This window comes from Polypterus senegalus, chromosome 6, assembly GCF_016835505.1.
Source record: "Polypterus senegalus isolate Bchr_013 chromosome 6, ASM1683550v1, whole genome shotgun sequence".
In the NCBI taxonomy this organism is placed as follows: domain Eukaryota; kingdom Metazoa; phylum Chordata; class Cladistia; order Polypteriformes; family Polypteridae; genus Polypterus; species Polypterus senegalus.
In genome coordinates, this window is record NC_053159.1 from 87,055,506 (window position 1) to 87,080,904 (window position 25,399).

General features: G+C 37.3%; 1 protein-coding gene across 1 annotated transcript; it reads right to left on the reverse strand.

Annotated features, from left to right (window-relative positions):
* Nucleotides 1-1,047: 1,047 nt before the first annotated feature.
* Nucleotides 1,048-24,327, reverse strand: znf142 (zinc finger protein 142). Its single transcript, XM_039756493.1, has 9 exons — nt 24,229-24,327; nt 20,982-21,348; nt 19,039-19,266; nt 17,058-17,267; nt 14,014-14,832; nt 12,188-12,365; nt 8,175-11,370; nt 5,324-5,429; nt 1,048-1,736 (listed from the first exon to the last, which is right to left on the reverse strand). The coding sequence occupies exons 2-9, from the start codon at nt 21,118-21,120 to the stop codon at nt 1,246-1,248; spliced, it is 5,367 nt and encodes a 1,788-aa protein (XP_039612427.1). The 5' UTR covers nt 21,121-21,348; nt 24,229-24,327; the 3' UTR covers nt 1,048-1,245.
* Between the last annotated feature and the right edge of the window lie 1,072 nt (nt 24,328-25,399).

A 25,399-nucleotide genomic window follows, 5' to 3' on the forward strand; every position in this document is an offset into this window, starting at 1 on the left:
CCAGACAAAGCAGCTGCAAAGAAGGAGCAACGTGAAGGTAGTCTTTCAGCATTTTTTAGAGGAGCGTCTGTATCCTCTAAGCCAGTGTGCGAACAGCCCCTCCATCTGGAGCAGAGAATGTCAGAGAGAGAGAGAGAGAGAGAGAGAAACGCAAACAATCAAAAATCAATACGTGCTGTTCGGGCTTTCAACTATGCGAAGCACAGAGCAGGAAGCACATCGTATATCATTGTGGAGTTTTATTTAATACGTAATACGTGCTCTGATTGGGTAGCTTCTCAGCCATCCGCCAATAGCGTCCATTGTATGAAATCAACTGGGCAAACCAACTGAGGAAGCATGTACTTTAAATTAAAAGACCCATTGTCCGCAGAACCATTGAAAAATCTGTGATTTATATTTAGATATGCTTACATTTAAAATCCGCGATAGAGTGAAGCTGTGAAAGTCAAAGCGCGATATAGCGAGGGATTACTGTAATGGTAAAAACAGGTCACTAATTAAGAAATGGGTTAAGATGAAAACCAGCAACCACTGTGGCCCTCCAGGACCACAGTTTGAGACCACTGTATTAGACTATTACTGAGCTAACTATGTATAAACGATTTCAGAAAAATGTGGCATAACTGCCAATAGAAATGGCATGGTTAAAATGCATATACATTCTTGTGCTTATATGTTTCCCTGCCCCACATCTCCAAAGACCCTCGGTACAATGCTGAATTGCATTAAGTAGCTTGAAAATGGTACGTTCTATTATGTTCTCATGCTACATAGTATCCCATGTACTTTGTTTTTGATGTGTGTATTTATAATCATACTTTCTTGAATACTAAAACAACAATCCTACTTTATGAAACCAAAATGCCATTTAAGCTTGAGGTTTGCCTTTACATCATGGCACTTGTATGTCAGGCTCTCCTGATACCTGAAAGCAAAGGCAACTGAGAAAACACAGCTGGTAACCAGCCTGAAGACTCTGAAATTGTTTTTTTTTAGCTTCATAGGACTATATTTTTATAATTTAAATATAACTAAATATACATGTCAGTTTGTTTTCCAATTAACTGGTTCAAAAACAGGTTAAACAAATACAAATAAAGAAATACTATTCTACAGACATAAACAAATCAGAAATCAAATTTTGTACAATAACCAATAAAGTATAACTTTTGAACAGTTTGAGCCTGAATTCCTCAAGGTGAATTCATTTCAATTTGGCCACCACTGGTTCAATTGTGCTGTTCAGCCCTTCCCATCATGCATTAGCTCATGCTCCTGAGCTTCGGGACCAGCAGTATCTTTCGCCACTTTTAGTCGAGCTTGCTGCAGCACAAGTTGGGACCCAGGGTCCTTCCCCACACCTTGCTGGGGGTCCTTGCCATCAATCATCTCCGGGTGGTGTCGTTGAAGATGCTTCACCACTTGAAACCTTTGCTTAGCCCGATAGGAACAATGCAAGCAGTAAAATGGATGTTGTTTAGTATGAGTAAGGTAGTGATGCCGCAGCCCAGCAGCCCACCGGAAGCCACGCAAGCACACCCGACACACGTAAGGGCGATCGTCACTGTGCTTTTTCATGTGAGTTTTGAGAAGAAAGCGTGTCTTGAAACCCTTGCCACACTGTTCGCAAATGAATGAACGAGCTTCACGATGGCGGGTCTCACGATGGATCCGAAGGGCATCTGCTCTGTTGGTGCAGTAATCGCATTCCTCACACTCATAGGGTTTGGCACCTGTAAATAAAGGCCAAGTGAACATAAGAGATAAAACACTTTTGAGTAGAAGCATGCACATTTGCAATTTTTTGTTGACTATGTCAACATCAAGCAGTCAAGCTGCATTTTTCTGATGAATTATCATAGGCACCCTGTTTTCAGTTGGCACTTGATAACCTAGCAAGAATAAACTAGCTCAAAAATATTCTTTCAGTTAGAAAAATAAAGATGGTATAATGTTTTATGATTTTGCAGAGGCAGTGAACGGTTCAAAGATTGTCTTGAAAACAAATTACTGAGAGTTCCATTGCAAAATTTACTGAATAATGAGAAAAGGATCAGGGTGAATTTAAATTGGCCACTTTTTAAAAAAAAGTAAAAAAAAAAAGGCTTCTGGCATATAAAAAAAAAGTCATAGATGATCACAAACTGATACTTCAGCTTTGCTGTTTTTATTAGGTCTGCAAATATATAGTATTTTCAGGATCAGAGTTCACAACCTAGTTGGCACAATGCAGACAATAATGCCAGTGGGAACCTCTAGGAGAAAGTGATAAGCCCACAATGGCCTTTACATAGTGCACCTCTGCACACTATGGAGCAGTATGTCCTGCCCTTGAGACTGCTGCATCTCCCACAAGTAAAACTTCAAGAATATCTGGGAGTGGGAGGCACGCTTGAAAGGATGGCAACACCCTAATAACAGGAGAAGACAGAAGGGGAATTTAATTTTTAGACAATAGAGACCCTGCACCAACCACCCCCCTTCACCCTAAAAGGGTTCAGTATACTGCACTCTAAAAGGGTGACTCTGTGGCTGTATAAGACTGACTGGACCCAAAAGGCCAAGCCATAAAAGGTGCTTATCATGGACTGACACAATAATTCTAGAGGTGTGCTGGGTAAAGGTTCACTGTCCAGGCTGTGAGAGAAATAGAAGGTATGAGGAAGAGTACTTGGTGGTATCAGGGTATGTGAAAGTGGGAAAGCCACCTCACCGAAAAGCCATATCCAAAGAATTTTTTTGTGTTTGTCATTTTATTAAGTTCTTTCTATATATTATTATATATTTGTTATATATGTAATATATATATATATATACTAGCCGACGCCAGCCGTAGCATACGGCGGTGTAAGAATAGGAACAGAAAACAGTGAGAAAGGAATTCAGAAATCAAGAAGAAAGAAATACTTCTTAGAAGACGCAGTTGTGAACAGGTGCTTTGCTGGAGACGACGATAATGAGTCGAAAGATCTAATCTCAGAAAGAGCTTGAATTTCAGCTTCACCACCTTAAACTCCAGATGTTGCCATGTATTGATAGTACTCCTGACTTGTTGTGATAACTCGACTTGCGTTGGAAAGAACAACAGGAAGAATGTCTCCAAATCTATCCCAATGTGATGCAATGAAATCTACTGTCCTATGTTGTAGTGAGAGTGCATTGTCTTTGTCAACCGTTTGTGTCAAGAAATAACCCACTGATAGGAACAGGCAGTTGCCGGATACCGGAATACAGATGACATTGTACAAAAACTCGTTGACAGAGAAGATACTGTTGTTCATTTTATAACAGGCTTAGGAAACAACCGCCGCAGTATAACGAAAATAGCAAGGAGTGAAACCAATGCCAATGGTCGAGAGAGTACCTTCCTGTAGTAGGCTATGGAAAAAGACTCCCAGGCACAGACATGGCCAAAGTGAAAGGTCATGCGGTCAGGCTAGATACTGGGTGGTGACGTGACAACAATGGGGTCATGAGAGAGGAGCGGGGAACATGATAGTCCGAAGGAGGAATAGGACTCGAGAAAAGCGCCGTGGGGATGTATGGGAGGCCACAGGCAGCATTGGGAAGGGTTTGGAAGAGGAGGAATAGGAATCGAGAAATGCTGTGTGGGCGGGACCGGGTTTAAAGAGGAAGCAGGACGAACCAGAAGAGAGATATATATATATATATATATATATATATATATATATATATATATATATATATATAGGAAGAGTGTTGGTTCTGAAGCTAGGGATTTGCCTCAGCAATCGAAAGGTTGCAGTTTTGAATCCCGTAAATGCCAGAATTCCACTGCATTAAGCTCTCAAGCAAAGCCTCTTAACCTGCAAATGCTCTGTCCCGAGTATGACGTTAACCTGCATCCAGCCAGCAAGCAGGTCCTCCAACTTGCAAAGAAAAGTCAGGTGTTGGTGACAGTATTGGCACTCCAGCCACCATATTTAAAATAAAAAAATAAAAAAATACTGCTCCATTCCATTCGAATTAGAATGGTGCTGTTACACGGCTACACTTGTGTCCTAAATTGGGATCCTGATGCGGTTCGTCAGGATGTAACTGTGAATACTCCCAACTTTTCTATATCCATTTTTCTGTTGGCTGCACTTAATAGCAAATGGGCTATATATACATTTCATGATTGAATTCCTGGAGACAACATTTTCGAAAATTTAAATACAATTGAATTGTATTTTTAATAATATTATGTTATCATTATTTAAAATTTTTCACATTAGTATTGTCTTTTTTTTTGCAATGATGTTGCCTGCTAGGGTCAGTAACATTGTACACTGTACACACGTGTGCTCCGGGTGTCTATGGACAGCTAGTGAGGTGGAAGTTGCACTTGCATAGCATGCAATCAAGTGAAAAGAACTGAAGAGACATTTTAGGTATGCATGTGATGAAGGGTAAATTTAATTAGCGTGTTGCTTGACTGAGTGGCACTTTATGAAGGGTTAATAGCTGCAGCGAGTTCAGCAGTAATCTCTTTCCTTTAACTCTGTTCTCCATTCTGTTATGTGATGAAAAATACGATGCATCAGACAAACGAGCTTCTCTTTCATTTGTAAGTTTCAAAACATGCATATTCCTTATTCCACATTGTTATATTCTATGCATTTTACTTCCGGATGAGCATTCATTGATTCATTTAGAGGTCAGCTCTCCTGCATACACAGCCCACCCCTCTGACCAACAAGAGAATCAAACATGTTGGATTTTATCCTTGTCAGTTGCAGACTAGTTGGGCTCAGTCTTTGATGATGTCAAATTAGATGGCTGGCTTCATTGAATAGGTAAATGAAGGCTACGACTGAAAATTGCTGGAAAAGTCATCTACTGTAATGTGAAATAGCCTTAGGACAAGAAGCAAATGTGGTGGACGGTATGCTAAAATTGGGCAAAATCACACATTTAATCAGACAAATCCGTTAACAGAAACCAATTAATAAAGTTCTGTTTTAATCTTGTTATTTGGTAGAAATATGTTGATTGGCACAACTGCCAGTATTCGTACCATACATCTTCTGGGGCTTGTACTGGAGTTAGAAAAGGGGATTGGATGTTATTTACTTCACAGCACACTATTAACTAAATGTATTTTTTAATTAATAAGTAGTTTTTCACTACATTTAATTTTAAAATAAACTTTATAGGAGTTGTAAACTAATAGCTTCAATTTCAGTTAGTTCATTAGTCATAAAGGCTAAAATGTAATAAAAAACAAATTAAGGTAAAATTCTCTATTAATCATAATTTTAGAAAATAAATTAAATGTGACAGGGCCAAGGCTGGAACTGTAAACAATCAGACTCACCCGTATGTTTTGTCATGTGGTACTTTAACTGGTTCACCCATTTACACTTGTATCCACATTCTGGGCAAAGGTATTTCCGCTCTTCCTGGTGTGTCCGCATGTGGTACTACAACAGAGATAATAAATTACACATTATTCAAAAAAATTTTTTTCACCAGAAAACTGCACATAATATGAATGTTCCATCAAAGCCTTGCATCTTCAGTACATCACAACCTCATGACTGGAGACAGAAGAGAATATTCATCATGAAAAAATACTCAAAGTACACCTTTAACAAGGAGATCATATGAATCAAGACTCATAAAGAAGAAGCTGATAAAGGGCAGAAATTCATTTTATCACTTGTAATAACTAAGGATGAAAACTGAAAGAACATTTCTGACTCATTTTGTACATCTGCTCATACTGCAAATGATGAATAATGAGCGGACAAAATCCATCCAGCATCTGTATATACCACCACAGTGCATGGACTCTATTTTTATTCCTATAGGAGTGGCCTTCTGCCTGCACTTAAAACGATTTCCTATGGTTAATCTGGTTTCCTCTCATAGTTCAATGAGATGCAGCTGGACTGACAGTCAAATTTAAATGGGCCTGCTCCTAAACATTAACCATTTCGAGCAGAATTTTACTCTTTAATGGTGATCATCAATGAAATGGCTATGTAAAAACCAGGAAACCAAAAATAAGCCACATCTAATTTACTCATCCCTAATGCAACACATTTACAACCTTATATGAAGAGTAATCTCTTACACATCATCAATGGTTTACCAAGCATCCCAGCCAGGGCAAATGCTGCTCCCTGCCTCAGGATAATGGGAGGCTCAAACGCTGGGGCAAACAATCTCCCAGTGGACTAGGTGGTGGTGTTCCACTGGCCTGCCCCCAGATTAGCTCCTGCAAAGGTTAATGGAAGATGTAGTCTGGGAAGACAGCCTTGCTGGGTGCCCCAGGGGAGTCTTCCCTACTTTTTTGCTGCTCTGTGTGATCCGTAATGCCTCAGTTTATCTAAAGTACACCCTTGCCCAGTGTGAAAGGCGTCAGTATGCCTTACCCAGGGAGCAGGAGTCAGAAGGAGGTGGACAGAGTATGCTGGAGAAGAGTTGAAGGAGAGAAAATGGAAGGATGGACTAAACTGGATTGGATTATACTGGGCTGATTAAAAGAAGCCTGTTAAAGTACAGTTACAAATAAAATAACTTTATTCAAACCCAGGGCTGTGTGTTGACATTTGAAGGCTCTGACACACTGCCTAGTGGCCATAGGACAAAAAACTGTTCTCTATTTGTTCATTTGACCTAAGAATAAGGGGTTTGGGAGGTGTCCTGTCTTCAACTCAAATAGTCATTACCATTTGTTTATGTGTGTTGATTATTCCAGAAGTATATATTTAACATTACAAAAAAAGCATGAGTTTTGTATGTTTTGTGCAACTGGATAACTGACGTGTGGACGTTAGATTATTTTTCCCTTATTGACGCTTTTGACATCATTCTATTATATCTTTTATTAAATCAAACCTATTCTGCATGAAAACATGAGATTGGAAGCTTTCTCAGCCACAACTACAAACTACATGGGCAAAGTATATAAAAAAAGTATCACTTTTGTGTGTTTTTAAAAAAATCTCTTTATTTTTTTAAATGTAATTGCACAAAATGAAATTACTGCAGCAGAAAGTTAAAAACTGCAGAGCAAAGGTGAAATTAGTGAAATGTGGCCTATCAATAAGTGGTAATACATTTTTTTTATTAAATTAGGGAGAAACAGAAATTATACATCTGTATTTCATTGTATTGTTCCCTGTAATGTATTGTGATGCCTTTAATTATGATACATAAGCAAGAATTGTCAGTACTGGTCAGAAGCACTACTGCCGAGATTAGACAACAATGCAGAACAAGGATAGGTTTATTCTGGGTCTTGTCATGCCAAAGAACACATGTACTGGCAAGGTATTTGTGAGTTGACATGCTAGTGTGTTATGTATACTCCACTGGTGGTAAAGCAATTTGTATGTCTGACATGTTTATTGGATGCTCCAAGTACCTACAAGCAGTGGCATCACCATAGGTTAGTGGAAAGAGTGACCTGGGAAAATGTGTAAGGTTCCTCTAGGGCACTAGAAGGCAGCTTGCTTAGCAGTTGCCTGAGTTAAGTGACCCTCTGGTTGCTGGGATAAAGAGCTGTACTGACTTCTCCTAGATGAGGACAGAGGACACATCAACCCCCATGACTTCCTACATGACTGTGCTGTCACTCAAATGCTTGCAGCTAAACAGTCTGCCAGGGAGTCCTGAGGTTTTACAGCTAACGATGAGTGCATACATGGGGGACACCAGAAGCCATTAGGTGAAGTACTACCTTGGGGTCCCTGGCCCAAGTAGAAGTCGACCCCTAACCTGAACGTAGTTCTAGGTGGGACAAGAAGAAACCCTATTAAGTGGAAATAAAGCTTTGTTCAGGTGGGAATCCTGGTAAAATTGAGCTTGGGAGTACAACATTTGGCAAGAAGGTATGGTTGTCTGTTGTGGACTGGCCAGAGTTATGGGTTCCTGTAAAGCTCTCCAAGTCTATGTGTGGGTGCTCAGACTGTATTATAAAACCTACAATGCCAGTAAAATAAAAAAAAACATTTAAAGGATTCTCAGACCAAATCATTTCACTTTACGTAACACCTAAAAAGTGGGTTATTATAATCCAAATTGCTCATAGCAAAGTGTGTTGGATTACAATACACTTAACAGTAATATTTTTAGGCTTTGACTATAAACTGATTTATCATTGTCGAAGAAGAGAAAGGGAAATGATGGCACATCCCAAGGTTATTTTAAGTACTAACCTTTAAGCGTGAAGGATCTGCACAGGCGTAGCTGCACTGGCTGCATTGGTATGGCTTCTCTCCAGTGTGAATGCGCATATGCCAGGTGATTTTTTGCCGATTCCGTGTTGTGTACTGGCAATCATTGCACTTGTATAGGCGGGTACCCCCATGAGACCGCACATGTTGTTCAAATACCAACTGGTGACTGCAGGCAAACTCACAAGCAGCACACTTCAGGGGTTTCTCAGTAAGTGGACCATCCTCATGGTTTTCAAGCAGGTGCTGAGCAAGCAGTTGGCGTTCCCTTGCAGCAAAAGGGCACAGTGGACATCGTTGGCTAAAATGAGTCTTACGATGTTCCTCTAAATCTTCTCGGGTTTCAAAGGAGACTTGACAAGTAGAACACTGCAATTGTGGATGCTTGCGCTGTAGATGACACTTTAGAGTTACTTGGCTGTGGCATGAGAAGCTGCATTGTGTGCATGTGAGGCTAGTAGACTTCTGGTGCTTTCGTTGACTATGCTGTTTCAGTGCGGTTTCTGAACTAAACTTGGCTGAACATTCTGTACATGTGTGTAACAAATCTCCTGTATGGCAGCTAAGAGTGTGTCGGCTTATGTCATTACCATTGTAACCACTGTAATCGCACAGCTGGCAGAAATGTGTTGGCCGCTTCTCATGAACACGCTGATGGTGAAGCCTCAACTTTGAGTTTGTGCCAAATGTCTGACCACACTGTTCACAGCAAATTCGTCCAATGCCAGTGTGCAATGACTCATGGGCTTCAAGGCGATAGCGGCGGGTTGTGCTGAAATCACAGAATTGACATCTATGTGGTTTCAAACCTTCATGTTTAAGAGCAACATGCTGGAGCAAACAGCGAGCCTGCTTACAGGTAAACGGGCACTGCTCACAATGAAGAAGAGGCTTCTTGCCCCCTACAACAGGCTGATGTTTTTTCTTACTGTGCAACTCTCTGTGACGGAGAAGGGAAACTTTTGATTTGCCTACAAAGGAACAAAGCTGGCACTGAATTTCATTTGGTTTGAGGCAGCCACGTTTTACGTGACTTTCCAGGGCTCTCTTCTGGTGGCATGTAAACGAACAGCTGCGGCAGGAGAAACGGCGGTTTTTCTTTGTTGTTTCATTCTTCTCATCTTCTTCACTGCCTGTACCATCCCCTAAAATGTTCCCAACATTCTGTGGCACTTGCCCTTTCTTGGATGCCTCCAATCCTCTATGTAGCACTGTTTCAGTAAAGGTCTGATGAGGGAAAGTGCTGAAGTGACGTTCAATGGCTGATTGGCGGGAACACATAAAAGAACACCTGCTGCATTTAAATTTTTTACCCTCCTGATGATACATTACTGAATTCTTCATCTTGTTTTTGAAGTCAGAGGAATCCATGGTGACCTTTTTGCGAACGGAAACAACTGTGTTTCTTGCTGCATTGGCTGTTTGTAACGTCTGCTGCTCTGTTTTGGTTTGTTGCTCTTGATTTCCATTGGTCTGAGGCATAACAGAAGTAAAGGCTGAATGCTCACCTTTGTCTTCAGTAGCTTTCATCTCACGGTTTCCAACTGTGCCAGGTTTGATCAGTCCTACATTCAACTGTATGGCTTCCATTTCTGTTTCTCCAGACTGAACTGCTGTAGAGTTGTCATCTGCTATTGATTTTTCAGAACTAGTTGGTGTTAGCCTAGTAAGCCGTTTGCCCCTTCTGGAGAGAGCAGGACATTTTCTTAACCTGTGTGAGTCCAAACCACGCTGCTGTTTGAAAATTGCACCACATTCTTCACAGTTGAAAGTAACCTTCCTTGCACGGCAAGCAGACTGACAGTGCAAAATCAGTGATGACTGTTTACGTGTCACATATGTGCACCTGTCACATCTAAATATTGCTGATCTAGTTTGGACAACAAGCATCTGAACTCTTCCTTCAAGTACTAATGCCTCTGCTTGTTCTTTATCTTGCTTTCTCAAGGCCTTAATCAAACAGTCGGACTGCAAATGATTGCTTTTCTCCTGACCTTTACCCATAGCTGATGGATCTTTTGAACTGTCTAAATTAATATCTACCACCCCTTCCATCTCTTCCACATCACATGTATGACTTCCTGACAGACACTGCGGGCTACCATCCATGTTGACCTTGTTCTTTTCCACTGCAGTCTGGTTAAGCTCCACTTCTAAAGTAAATACTCTGCCTTGTGAGGCATCACACTGATCCTCATGCTCAGTTTCGGGCACAACCTCCATTTCCTCTTCCTCCAGTTCCTCATTTTGGTTGATTTCGCTTATGGATGCAATTTTGATATCTTTATCACTCTGATATTCCACAGCACCTGACACTGTTAATAAAGTTTTGCTTCCCTCCTTATCCATTGTAAAATTATCAGTATCAAGCTGAACGGTGGAAATTGGAGTCATTACAATGCTGTAACATTCCATCTGGTTATCTGAAGGAACTTCAAGAACAATCTTGTCTGTTACAACTATTTCTTGGCAAGATTCGACAGTCTGACAGGTCTCTGAGGACCAAACCTGATTACTGGTTTCTGCATCACAGATTTGAGGGGATTCTTCACTGCATAGTTTTGTTTGGGACTCATGCATCTCTGTTTTAGACTCTTCTATGCAACCAACTCCAATTTGTTGCTCTTGATCTGGCAGATTTTCTGATGTTCCTGAATCTACAGCACATTCTGTATCAGCAATATTGGAATTAAGCAGGTGATCATCAGTAGACTTCATGAGTTTAACAGGGGAATCATGGCTTTCACTGATCCTAAGAAAAATATCTGATGTGTTGTTGTTCATTTCATGACGGGCATAGTTTTCTAACCAGGCTTTATCTCCAGGTACATAACCATGGACCTTCCTTTTGTGCAAAAATAGGCTGGTATTGCTGAATGTTCGATAGGCACATAATGCACAACTGAATTCTCTTTGCCTTGTGTGCTTGCAGTTTTCATGGTTTAGCAGGGCTTGACGATAGTGAGTTCGATAGCTACAGTACTGGCACTGGTGAAATGGTGTCTGATGAGTGTTGCCCTGTGAGTGTTTCACACGCATATGTTTTCGCAGCTCATATTTACGCTTGCAAGCAAATGCACAGACTTCACAGATCAAGGTCTTGTCCTGGTGTCTGAGCTTGTGACTGCTCAACTGATCTGCCCGATGGCAGCGATACGAACACTCATTACATTGGTACCTAGGGGGAAAAAAATCAATAATTCTATTTGCATAAAAAGAAAAAACAGAAAGCCTGCCACAAGGTACATAATTTGCAGTTACTAAACAGTATTAACACTCAAAATGTATAGCACAATAGTCTTATGCATCTGGCATCCCACATTCTTCATGTCTGCATGTTACAGTAACTGGTGCTTCTAAACTGGACCCCTGTGTCTGTGTGTCCTGCCAGGTTCTTCCATGATATTTGACAAATACTGGGCCTTTAAGCAAGGACCTTAACTTGCAATTATTCTGTCCTGTGTATGACGTTAACCTGCTATCCAGCTCGGAAAGCAGGTCCTCCAAGTTGCAGGAAAAACTTGGGGGTTGGTGGCAGGATTGTCATTCCAACCCTATTTTAAAAAACACCTCACACTGTTCCATTTGAACTAGTGTGAAGCTGAACTAGTGTAGCGCTGAGGTGTCACCCATTGTTGTTGTGTGGCAGTTGCGGCAACGCATTGTATTCGTGCATGCTCCCAACATCTCTCTCTCTGTCACTTTAAACTCCAGCACTCGAGACTGTGAATTTGATTAAGCAAGGTCTGGGAATATTAAGTTAGGTTTCTCATCTATTCATTCAAGCCCGCTTAAAACAATCACATGGAGTTACTGCCTAACACAGCAACATCAGGCATATGATTGAAACTGGTACATGGTACCAATCTATCATAGGACAAATTTATATTTTTCTCGTAATAGGCCATTAAATGTAAAATGCTCTGTGAAACACTAAACTTCTTACTCTAATACATAATTGGGGGTAAACAGCTCCTAAACTACGAAGAACTCACCGGAGGTCCCCAATATGCTTTCGCATGTGAACATTGAGGTAATGCTTCCATTTTGTAATATAACCACATTCAGAGCACATGTAGTTCTTATCACTGGAATGAGTCAGCATGTGTTTAGACAGGTAACTCACATCCCGGCAACTAAACTCACAAAGTCTGCACTTGTGAGGCTTCTCTCCTAGGAAAAAATATAGAAAAAAAGAATACAAAATTAAATCATGAACTTGTTAAGCAGCACATGAAAAGAAATTACACAAGGAGTTTAATTAAACAATATAAAATGGATACAGTAAAGTATACACCTATTGATGATGGAGACAAGGGGTCACAATTGCCAAGCATCTCACAGTTTCATACTCTCTTCAGACTTTGGTGATGATTTAATAAAACTGCAATTATTTATGCTATAATTTCTGAAGTACTATGATTTCACTCTGGATTGTATTATTCCCTTTTTATATGCATATGTTAAAATCATACCCATTTAAGCAAAAATGTGCCAATCTTCTACACCTACTCAAAACACCTTAAATCTTTCTCTAATTATGTACAGGGGTTTCACACTAATACTGAAAACACCCTGATGCATTGCATAATACACAAACGTACATTGGTAAAACATCTAAATTTAGTTCTGAAAAAGTCCTTAAACATTAAATTGGTAATAGTCTTGTCCATCAAAAATTTGATATTACGATATTTCACATTGACAACATTGCTTAATACTGACAAGCGAATGTTTAAAATTCTAGGACCTACATAAATGTACATTGCCATGAGGCACATTAAGAACATTAACTTGCTTTTCACTGTAATAAATATTTTCATAAGAAAGCAATAATTAAGTAGGACATTTCTCTGCATTTTTTATAAAAGTATTTATTACTTTCATGTGCTCATTAAGTTTCTGTAGAGAAATGGGATGTTATATTTTATAAACTTTATATTTGATGAGAAGGATTACAGAGATTTTTTTCTGTTATTAGAACTGTATGTTTTAAGCTGTAAGTGCAATTTTTACAGAGACAAGTTGTCCTTCCGATCTCTGTAACTGTTATCTAACCATATAAAAGAATTATAAAAGATCCCTTCTGTTGTCACAAACGTGCTGGAAACATGGACAGCATGTTTTTTTTTATTGAAGCTCAAAGAGGACCATTTTGGTTATGCTTTTTATTTTCTGTTGGAGTTCCATGCTGCATTGGGCCAATTGTATTAAAAAATAAAGCAGGACTAGCTGTGTATTTTTTTTTAAATGTATACAAAACGCTTAACTTCAGAACACAATTTGCATAGCAAATGCATATCTAAGAGATTTGTGAAGGAATAACTTCGACTTGGGAAAACATTGAACTTATCCTTTAAATCATTCTAAATTCTATACATTGCACAACAGCCTACACCAGTAGTTCCCAAAATCAGCTTCACAGTCAGTGAGTCAATGTCAAAATGACCACACTCTATTTAGCTGGCCTTTCTTCTTTCTGTATTCTGCATACAGCAGTGTGAGATGTACGTTACATAAATAAGGCAGGAGTCCAATTAAAAACTACAGTCAAATTGGGGGTCCCCCAGGGACTAAACGTGAAAGCCACTGGCCTACATAAAAAAATTCTAAAGCCTATCCTGAAATGTATTAATCAGACATAAGAGTAAATAGATAAAATCAACAAAAGTTTTAGTTGTTTACGAGATTAACAAAACCATTCTGATCTTTAACAACGACAATTACTTATGAACTTAAAAAAACAAAATCCTGCATTAATAGTTAATTAAAATAGTAGTAAACATTGTATCCCATTCTATATTTTGAACAGGCAGCTCACCAGTGTGAAGCAGTCGGTGTCGGCCAAGAACCCTTTTGTGTGCAGTGGCAAAGCCACAGTCAGGACAGGTGTGAGTCTTTTCATTGGCATGCAGCCGGCTGACATGCTCAGTAAACTCCACAGGATTAAAGGAAGAAAAGGGGCAGAAAGAACAACAGAGCTCTTCTGATCCAGGGTGCCCCTGGCGCTTGTGCTTGCGATATGTGTGCTTATTAGAGCAAGTAAAGTCACAATGTGGGCAATGAAAAGCTGCATGGGTGCGGTAGTGGACCTCCATCTCATCTTTGGTTTTAAACAGAGCACTGCAGGCATGGTGGCGACACTCAATTGCCTTCAGTTTGTGAACATCTTTCAGATGTTTCTGAAACTCCTTCTTATCTTGTGTTTCAAAGATGCAGTTCTGTTGGAAGCAAACTAAGGATTTTTCCTCAGGTAAAGTGTGATGAGACTTCATATGCTCCTTAAGAGCATGACTCAGCCGGAATGTTTCTCCACATGAAGGGCAGGGGTACAAGTCAGAGTAAAAATTGGTTTCATCTTCATGCATGCTTGCCAGGTGACGCTTCAGTGAATTGCGCTCTACTGCACTATAGTCACAGAGATGACAGCGATGGGATTTTTGCCCAGCTTCTCTTAGAAGATGGACATGCAGTTTGCTTTTGCTGGTAAAGAAGCGCTGGCAGTTGGGACATTGGAGGCTTGGATCTGGAAAGTGAAGATGCATGTGCTCCACTAGATGGGTTCGCTTCTTGAAACAACGTCGACACTCAGGGCAGATATGGGTACGGTAAAGATGTTCCATGCCCTCAGCTACATCCCCTATTTGGAAGAAGAAAATAAACAAACATATGAACACTGGTTAATGTGATCAAAGCTGCTGGTTTTTAGCACAAGAGTCCTATTTGCTTGATCTGAAAGGCTGAGGTTCTTGCAGGTCTTCATGTTTGGTCTTTAGTGGATGTTTGTTTCAACTAAATATACAGCTTTTTGCCAGCTTCTACATTTATGTGTGGATCCAAAAACTGAGTATCAGTATATTTTTACTTTTGTTTCCTTAGAAATGTCTTGGTCGGCAATTTTAAGACTCTGTTCACTCATAATCAATAATGTAGAAATGTTGGTAAAGAAGATGGTACTCTTTACAATTGTTGCTATTTGAATCTAGTGTCTGTTCTTTGGTTATAGTCATTATTTAAAAAAAAAAAAAAAAAGATTACTTCTTTTAAACTAAAAGCCTTTTGAAATTAACTGACCATTTTCTGATCTCATTCTGAAGTCGGGAAGACATTACAATGTATGAATTACACTTTAATTTTACTGTTTCTGTAATTTACTCTCCTACTTGTGCTCAAATATGGAAAATTAAAAAGCAGATAAATGTTCAGATGACCAACAATGTTAAAAAGGAGCATTTGTCTCTGTGTCATGTCCTTTTCTGTGTTCACTTGTAATGACTTTTGAACCCCACAAAGTTTGCCTTACCGTGGGATTGGCAAAATCACAGAAATATTCATGAACTTCCAAGATCTTGACAAAATCCATTCAAGTCAACAAGGGAGGAGAAATCGAACTAGGTTTGAGTGAATTATAATGATAAAAGAGAATTTTGAGGGTCCGTAAGGGGTAGAGAAGCATCTGCCAGCTAGCTACATTAGATACTTTATCATTGCCGAAATTGTTACTTGAGCCGTGAGGGACTCTGTGTCACTCTGCCTCAAACAAAAAAAGATTCAGGCAAACAATAACCATGATAAACAATCACAAACAAAAGAAAACGCACTGAGTCAAAACAAATCTTAGTGTGAAACTTCAGTGAAATAAATAATAATAATAATAATAATAAAAGATGTATTAAAATTTATAAGGTGTTATCTTTTTGATGGAATAAAGTGTGAACTGTCTGCATAGATAGATCAGATGCAGCTGGCACATCTTTTTTGGTATTATTATTTCACAAGATCTCCGGTGTTTTCTGACACTGGGAAGGTTAGGGCTCCTTTAAGGTTTGTTGTGAGTAGGGGCTGCACTGCATCACTAATTGATCATATAGAATATTTGGCCTGGAGCATATAATGAATGTGTACCAGCACCCCAAGAGAGACTGTGATACAAATGTCAGTGTTATGCACCGGTTGTAGAAGGTTGGGGGTTGTGATAGAAGTGATCAGTGTTATATATTTGGGGGGCTGTGCCTGTCACTACCTGATGTGTGCTACATAGGGAGGAGCATAGCATGTGTCTTCACTGTTGGATTACGCAACATAAAATAAACCTTTGCAGAACAACAAAGTAATTTCATAAACATCTCATTATCATCAGCTAATGTGCCCCTTAAATGGAAATACTAAAAGTAACCTTGTCCAAATCCAACTGGACTAGTAACATCACACACAGAGGTAGCAGATCAGCCATTAGAGTAAAATAAGGTATGTTTACAGTATACATACATACATATATGGAATGTTTTGTGCATGGCTACTATAGCTGTGTGATTTTGCCCTGAGATGACAGTGCATCATGGGGCACAGAGGGGGGAAAACAAGTTTGTCTAAGCTGGCCACAGAGTGAATTTCCAGGAAAATATTTGGCAAATACAGTCACCTGTGAATACAGCATATTCACTGCAAAAAAACAATATGGCATATTTCTCTGATCAACACTATTCACTAACAAACAACCACTTAAGTAAGACATTTCAGCAGATACAAGAAGCAAAAATTCTTAAAAAAAAGAAATTCAGGTCAAGTCCAATAAAAATAGCATCCATCTCTTTACGAATATATAGATTAGTAAGTAAAGTTACAACTAAGGTAAAAACAACATGCTTCACTGAAAGAGAAATCCAGTTAAGAGTAGGACGTGCTCAGAATGAAAATATGTAGGCATTGCTGTCCTTCCGGAATTGGGATTGAGCACCGCAGGTATTCTTGAAATAAAGCAAAACAATGAAGAATGTGACTTTCCTTTCCATACACAAAAGGATTGACAACTGCAGACTGAACTGCCAGTATATATGCAATACATCAAAGACAAAATTACACAACCTTTGAAGTGTTTCTCCTTTGAGACTGGGGCTGTTTCAACATCATTCTGTTCTTCTGTATGCTGCACTTCACACTCCATCTGTCCGTTGTTCTGGTTTACAGTTCTCCTATCTTTTCCTGGAGGAGGCTTGGCAGACCTAGGGGTCTGCTTTAGTGCCCTAGCCTTGGACCTTGCAGATTGTGGAGACATATTCTTCCTTTGGTCAGTCTCTATTTATAAAATGAAAATGAACACACAATGTGACATTCATCTCTTTTTGTAAGTTTTGTAATTTAAAAGGAAAAAGTTTTAAAACAGTGGTAAAATTAAAACTAATTAAGTACAGTATGTAATTAAACAATGTTTCTTAAAATCATACCGGACAATTTATTTATGCTGATAGAAACATTTTTAACTGCTTATTAAGAAAGTGCTTGAGGAAGGCAGCACATAAAACAAAGTGGAAAAATAATTTCTCTAAATTTTTACAGTGAACGTTATCAGATATTCACAACCTAATATAAATGAACTGTAACTGAAAATATAGCATAATATTTCTTTGGTTGCATACTTACTTCAGCTATTCTATAAACAAAGTCACCTGAAAGTAAACAATATAAAAAAACATCTCTCTCTTGTAATAAGTTTTTCAAATTACTATGGAGCAACTCTGGTCCATTCTTACATATCAAATTGTTTCAAATGTATTTTTGAGGGTTTCCCATCATGAAATGTCACAATACAAGGGTATTGAGTTAGGATTTAAGCTCTGTATTCTAAAATGTTCAATTTTTGCCTTTTATTGTTATTCTTTTGCATTGTTGTATATATGTTTGATATTAATGTTTTGGATAACATGGCTGTGCTTCATGAGGGTGACAGATGGCCCAATTATATATTCCCTTGTTAAATTTTCTAGTAGAAAACAGAATTTCTGCTTCCTTCAGCACTCGGAATTTGGCCAGGTTCTGCTGCAAAAACACCATTGTTAGATTAGATTAGATAAACTTTATTCATCCCAAATCTTTATTAATCCCAAGGGGAAATTCACATGATACTGATATGAGGTGTATTAATGTAATGATGTAACATTTGGTTTTGTTAAGACACTCATCTGTTCATAGAAACCTTGATAATCATCAAGCTGTTATCTGCCAAATGCAATATATGTAATATAACAGTGCTCTTAAGTGAGTAAAGATTTGTTAGTATTTCATTGACACCATGGGGAAATTTGCTATCTACGCAGTTTTATTTTTTCTTTTGGTTAGTGGTAGAGCCATATACTCAATTCTGAATGACAGACACCTCCGGGAGAATTTCTGGACAAACATTTTCTTACTCTAGAAATGATTTAGCCACAAAAGCCAGACACAGAAAATTCACTATTGTTCCATGTATTCTGCATTAATGAAAAATTACAATCTACCTGTGAATCAGTACAACTCCAAAGCTTTTAATTTTTGATTCATGTGCCTCTTAATCCTGTGTGGTGAGAATTTCAGAGTGGTCATGTGGTTAAGTGATTAGCCTAGTTTCAGTAAGCCTTCACTATTTACTAAAGCTGACCCCAGACACCCCTTTAATTTGACTAATTGAACTAAAAGCATATTAACTGGTAACTTTTCACATTGACACATGCAGACTCACTTTATACTCCTAACACACCAAATGCTGGTATCTTTGTTTGGCCTGGCAACTTTACATTACAACTAAAATCCACATGAAGACCTGGCTAAGTTCAGTATCAGAAACATATTAAGATTACACAATTTAAATACATTTTTCTTTATTAGAAAAAAAATGAAATAAATGAATGTGCTAATAAGCTAGCTAATGCAACAAAACAAAGAAATGGCTACATATACAAAAATCTTTAACTGATCTTTCTCTAGTAGAATTTTATTTTAATCCCAAGAAAATATCATTGTCACAATATCTAAACAGGTTTTACTTTCAGAACAATGAAAACTGTATTAAGACAGGCAGATGCTAGAATACCTTTAAAAGGCAGCCTTATGATGGTAGAGGCTGTTTCAGTAGCTAGAGGAAGCATTTCTGCCTTCTCCTGATCTGTAGGTAGCAATTCTGAGTGATTTTTACTAATGGTTCCTTTGGGTTTATTGCTTTGTTCCACAAGTGGCTTGCCAAAATCAAACGGCTGTCTGTTTCCCTTAGCGTCTACTAATTCAGTTTGTGTAGGTTCATTCCTTCTGGACTGTGTCTCTCCTAACAATAGGAAAATATCATTAGTGGAATATATTATGTATCAAAAAAAACAAGTCATCATCAACAATTCTGACAACCTTTAGACTCAGTATATGCTTTGATGCAGCAAATATGCACATTAAAACATATTTAATGATATTTATTACCGATATATAATCAGTATACATATATGTAATGATTATTATTAAAAATAGTCACAATTAAGTAGAAAGTTTTTTATGCGAGTCCTACCAAACACAAAATATAGGATAGCTGCTTCAAATATTAAGTGACTAAGTAATACAAATATAGAAGAAAGTTGTTTATCTAAAGATTACTGAGTGAAAACACCTTTGGATAACCTAGAATCTCTCAATTTATTTTGCACCAAAAGCCAGCTATTAAGTTAGGGTTTTTTTACAATGACTAAGTTTAATTGAATATACCATCTGACTCCAAACAGTAATGTTTCTTTAGACTCAGCATACCTTTACATAAAGAACACAACTGGAGTGTTACAAGGCTGTTTAAATGACCTTATTCAACAGCTACAGCTTATTTAATAGCTTAAATACAACTATTATGATCATTATTGTAGTGAATGAAAGTACATTTAAATATACTATAAAATGCAAAAGGCTACATTTATGAAACTCATTTAAAAGCATTTACTGCAGTCATGCCCGTGAGAATACCACTCTCATATATATATTCCAGTTTGTACAAGAAGGTTATTATTTTTAAAATGGTCAGAGAATAACATAATGCAAGCAGAAAGAAAATCTAATTGCAACTAATGGCAGGAAAACTAGAATAATTACAGTATGCATCTCCATTGTGTTATACAATGTTAGCCCACAACACAAAAAGTAAATAGCACTAGCTAAAGTAAATGAACAGAACAGAAATGCTCCTGAAGTTCCCCTTGACTTTGGATGTAAAAACCAGCATTCAGCACTAGACAAAGGAGAAGCTCCTTCTACAAAGTATGGTGCATTTAGATTTTTTTAAATAAATGAGGCAGTAAGAATATCTCAGTACATAATGGACAGACATAAAACTGTTCTTCCATAGATGGTGTTCATTTTCTACTTAGACTCTAGTGCAGCATAGTGCAAAGAGGAGAAGAGAAAATATTGCCAGTATAAAAGGCCCGAGTACATTTCTGGCAATGGTATAAGCCAGTTTTCAACAAAATGTTGAGGATCTCTAAGAAGAAAAAAAAATCAATTCACTGTAGTGAAAACATCACATGTTCAATCTGTGCAACAGCTCTTGAATCCGAGATAAGAGCAATCATTAATGATCAGAATATAATGAATGAAAAACATAAATTTGTTAAAACCAAAGAATACACACTAAGCCTTTATAGGCCAAATGTCTTAATACAAATGAGACTTTTATTATATCTACTCAGTAAATGATACTGCAATAAGAAATCTATTTATTTACCACTGCTTGTGTCGTTTTTTTTTTTTTTTTAATTTTCTTTTCAGAAAACACAGGACTTTTTTGCACTGTTGTTGCTTGTGTCGTTTTTTTTTTTTTTTAATTTTCTTTTCAGAATACGCAGGACTTTTTTGCACTATCACTGTACTGACTGGGTACTTCTGGTGATATCATTGGGTAAAACAGTAGGAATGGAAACTTTCCACTTTTAGCAGCACTAAATTTATAACAGAACATGATTCATTTTATTTTCTGGAATATACTGGTGTAACAGTTGAGTTTCCTACCTTGTCCATTGCTGTCCGTATTTTGTTCCAGCTGTACCACAGCACCACTGTCTACTCCCAGCTGTACATTCTCATTAACATTTTCACAGGTAGCAGTTACATCTTTGAGAGGTTCTTTAGTGCTTCCTTCACACTCCATTGTACATGTTCTAATAAATGTAATGTTCAACTGAGATGAAACGGGGCACAGTACAGCAACAGCAGATGATTCAGTTCTTTAGGGAACTACTTAACAGCATACTGCTTTAAAAAGCAGATGGTCCATAACAGAAACTGTAGTCTGAGCTGCAGCTTCATCATTCTGAAGTCTTACTAACTTCTGGTGCGGATTGCTCCTAATATCAGATGGAACTGTTTTTGTAGAGACCTGTTTCACAAAATAAATACAAAATACAAATCATATTGGTATTACAATTAATATTGGTCACTAAAGTTCAGAGTAATGTTACTCTTTGAAGACTGAAAAGCAGATGGCAGACTGCATGGTGTACTGTCTAATCTATCTGTAAAAATGTTTATAGTAGTGTTCACTATGGAAAGGGTTACATACTCTCTTTTGTCCATCCTTTGCTTTTCCCCTTGTGAATATATTATACTTTGAGATCGATAAAAGTTATGACACTTGTGGCATTTTTAAAATTATATTTTCATATCCAAAAAACATATTTGCTACTACGTTTATCATAAAAACACATAAGAATGCAAAAGTATCTAACAGATGTTATCTTTTAATAATACAAGGAAGGGGTGGCTCTACAATTTAACTCTAAATGGTGAGATTGTGTAGTCATATTTATAAAACCGTATCAATGACTATCTCCATTTTAGTTTAATAGGGTTGATTGGTGTTGTTTTCCTGAATGGCCTGTTAAAGTCAAAATTGTTCTAATGAATGCAAATATTTGATGTAAGGAAGACAGATGTTTTGAGGTAAGGTTGTTACAGTCACTAGCCATGGTGCTGGAGCGTGGCGATGTGGTACACTTTGAATAGCACATGTAAGTAACACTTGCTCTGTACATGTAACAATATTGAGCCAATGAACCTATGAAAAGATATTCTCTCCATTTTATTCCATAAACCAACAAACAACACAGTACTAAAGAATAGAATAATGCACTACTGGAGAAGTACTGTAAACTATATTGTTAAAGTATAAATTGTTTCATGTGCCCTGTGTGTGCTATTCTTTTCATTTAAAACAGGGTAACCCAATGTGGCACTGAAATAACACTGGTATTGCTGGTCTATGATACAGCCAATTAATCAACATGTTATTTTGCCCTTACTACACTTAAATTTTCTCAGGCTGAAATTCTCTGTTTTTGCCTTTGTTATGGATTTAGCAAGAATTTTTAGATTACACTTACAGAAGTGGAATTAGTTTTCCTAACTGTATTTAAGATGTTACACTCTTATACTTTTAAAGTGTCCATTGTTATAGTAGCCATATCTATTTAAACATTATACATAAGTACTTGTGTATTTAAATGTTGCACGGTTAACTAGTAACTGTTTTTGTTCTAGTAATATTAATTTTACCTACTTCAAGATTGCATAACAATATACATATTTTATAGGTCAGCAAAACAAACATGATCACATTTTACTCAAGGTTTTAATGCTATTTTATACTTCTAAATCTGTGCGTTTGTCAAAAAGATCATACATGAAATTTGTCCAGATTAAACAAAAATGCATTCAAACGGTACATTAAAGAATTTACTACTGATTCAGAAGAAAGACTTTCTGCTACAGAATCACAACCTAAATAAGAGATGGTGGTAGGTGGGTTAATCCTAAAAATGTCAACAGTTACCTTAGCGATTCACTGCTGGATGACAAATGTAAGGCAGACTATGCTCTTGTTAGGCAATTATTTTAATGGAGCTTCCTCAACACAGGAATTTACTACTTACAGAAGTAGCATATCTCTTTTCAATTTCTTAGGCTTTTTTCCTCCAACATAAAACAATATCGCATTAAAAAATATATTTTTATTTTTTTTTCCAAATAAAAATAGTACAGTGCTGAATCTGCTGTTTAAGTGAAAATTTAGAATTGGTTACGGTTTTGAATACTTCTTCAAAACACTGAGAATACACATATGATGTGCAGCCTTTTCCCAGTGACCAAGAAATGCTTTGCATAGCAAACAGTTTCTGTTATTGACGGTTTGTGTCATTATATCCATCTATCCTACACAAAACATGCAGAACATTAAAAATAGTACAAAGTTTGAGACAGCTGGATTCTGCACACACACAGGACTGACACATGTGCCACATTATATATAATACCTTAATATTTAGCATGATTTTATTAATATAAGCCAATCAATATATATATATATATATATATCTCAATTAACACGGAACCAGGCAGATATAGAATATTTAATATATAAAAGATAGTAGGTGGTTGAATGCTAGTAAACAGTACAATCTATGATCATTACATTAAACGTGTAATTAAAACCTTGCTTAAATTTTGATCCCTTGCTTTGTATTTTTTTCTACAGTATATCGTTGAAATCACTGTCTTCTTTGGACATCGTCAGTGTATGCCACACACTTTTTTAGGAATACCATATTGAACACTAAATTAACTGTTGTGACAACAATGATGTGAATAAAGTAAGAATGAATTAGCTCCTATTACACCACTACAAACCTATCAGAAAGTAACATTTAGCAAATCCATAATCTGGATGTTAAAAAAAATTAATTGAAAATAGCCCCTGTTTCAAAAACAATACAGATCGAATAGTTTATTCCTGAGAAAGTCAAAATACAGCAATCGGTACCAAGCGGTAAGCATAATCTGGTAGGATGCGGAGTCCATAGTCTTGTCTGTTTTGCTTGCCATACTTGGCTGTTATGAAGCATATAGCCACCATGGCCCTATAAACCGAAATTCTCATCCAGAGAAGGGTATTGTTAAACGTAACATAATGTTTAAAATACCAAGGCCGTGGTATCTCTTTTGCTTCTTACTAGCGCTGTGAACACTGGATCACAAACCCACTTAAAAGAAGACAGTTTATAGTAAGTGCTGCGGTCGGTATGTGACAGTGGGGTTAATCCACGAGTTTCCCCTTTCATGTGTACACCTGACCCTTCCTCTCTCTTACACCATATCCAATGGCTGATTTAACATTCGTTGCGCAGAAACATTTACACACATAATAAAAAACAACGTGCGATGATTTATTTATTTATTTAAAAAACAAACGGTCCAAACTCACCACGAACATGCCCTCATCAAGTTTTTACAGGAGACTTTGATAGTAGTAGGAACTGTAGGTGCGCGGCTTCTCAATCGGATGGTAGAAACGGTCGTAAACAACGGAAGTGGGCGGTGCCTTCAGAGGCTTCCGGTTGGTTGTTAAGATTTGTGATGCAACGTGTTAGGTCCGAGTCAATGTTTTTCCTTTAAAAGACTGTACTGTTAAAATTGCATATGACCTTCCAGTGAATCAAATAGTAAGTTATTTAGAAATTGATATATGTAATGGTCAGGCAGAACGAAGTACGCTAAAGTTTACTTTTATTATGGGAAAAAATAAATGATTAAGGAGAGACCTGTCACTGACAAAACGAGTAGCCTACTTTCAGATATCTCGGCCAGCTTTTATTGGACGGTCATTAGAGGCATCCCAATCTGTAATAAACAATATTAATACATTTCTTATAATGGAATTTGGAAAAATAAATGCCTTGCTGAAAAATTCAGCTGTTACTAATAACCAGGACCAAATAGCCCGAATTTTCCAAGTATTAAAAAAATGAAGTTTTTAAAATGCATAGGGTTAAAAATGAACTAAAATAGGGACAACATTGAGGAGCGTCATCCATTGTGTGTTTACGAGAAGTGGGACGGCCTTGAGTTTTTATTGAAATATAATTTTGATGTTGGCAAAACACCCTCGTTAATTTATTTAATTTTTATAATCTTGGCCAATTAACACAATTTCACAAAATTAATGTATACGTTAGAAAAATACACCACATTTTAAAAAGTATTATTTTCATGAGACAACTACTACATAAGAGTGGCAATTTATTAACTTAAAGCAGAATTTCTAGAAACTTAAAATTTTAGTCATGTCCATAGAAAATCCAGTAATGCGTGATATTGTTCCTAGAGATGTTATTACAGTTCTTATGGGCAGTAACGTAACACATAATCATTCAAGCAATCGTTTATCATCTAATGTAATACTGAATGGTATTAATATTTTTTTTAAAACACGAAGAATACCATATAAGGAACATATGTTTACCAAGATATATTTCACCTGTAAAGACCCATCGGAACTATTTGAAGAACCCATTCAAAAATATTAATTCTTTGAAAAATGGCTAGTATGTATTGTCGTACCCAATAATTAGTCATATTTATTCTGTTGCACAATT

What these genes read in the sequence shown, in the direction of transcription:
- znf142 (XM_039756493.1), bottom strand. Translation starts at nt 21,120, where the DNA reads ATGGAGTGTGAAGGAAGCACTAAAGAACCTCTCAAAGATGTAACTGCT. An exon ending in ACACCGACTGCTTCACACTG is followed by an intron (nt 12,366 to 14,013) that starts GTGAGCTGCCTG and finishes ATTTTTTCCTAG; the next exon opens with GAGAGAAGCCTCACAAGTGC. An exon ending in CCACATGACAAAACATACGG is followed by an intron (nt 1,737 to 5,323) that starts GTGAGTCTGATT and finishes CTTTATTTACAG; the next exon opens with GTGCCAAACCCTATGAGTGT.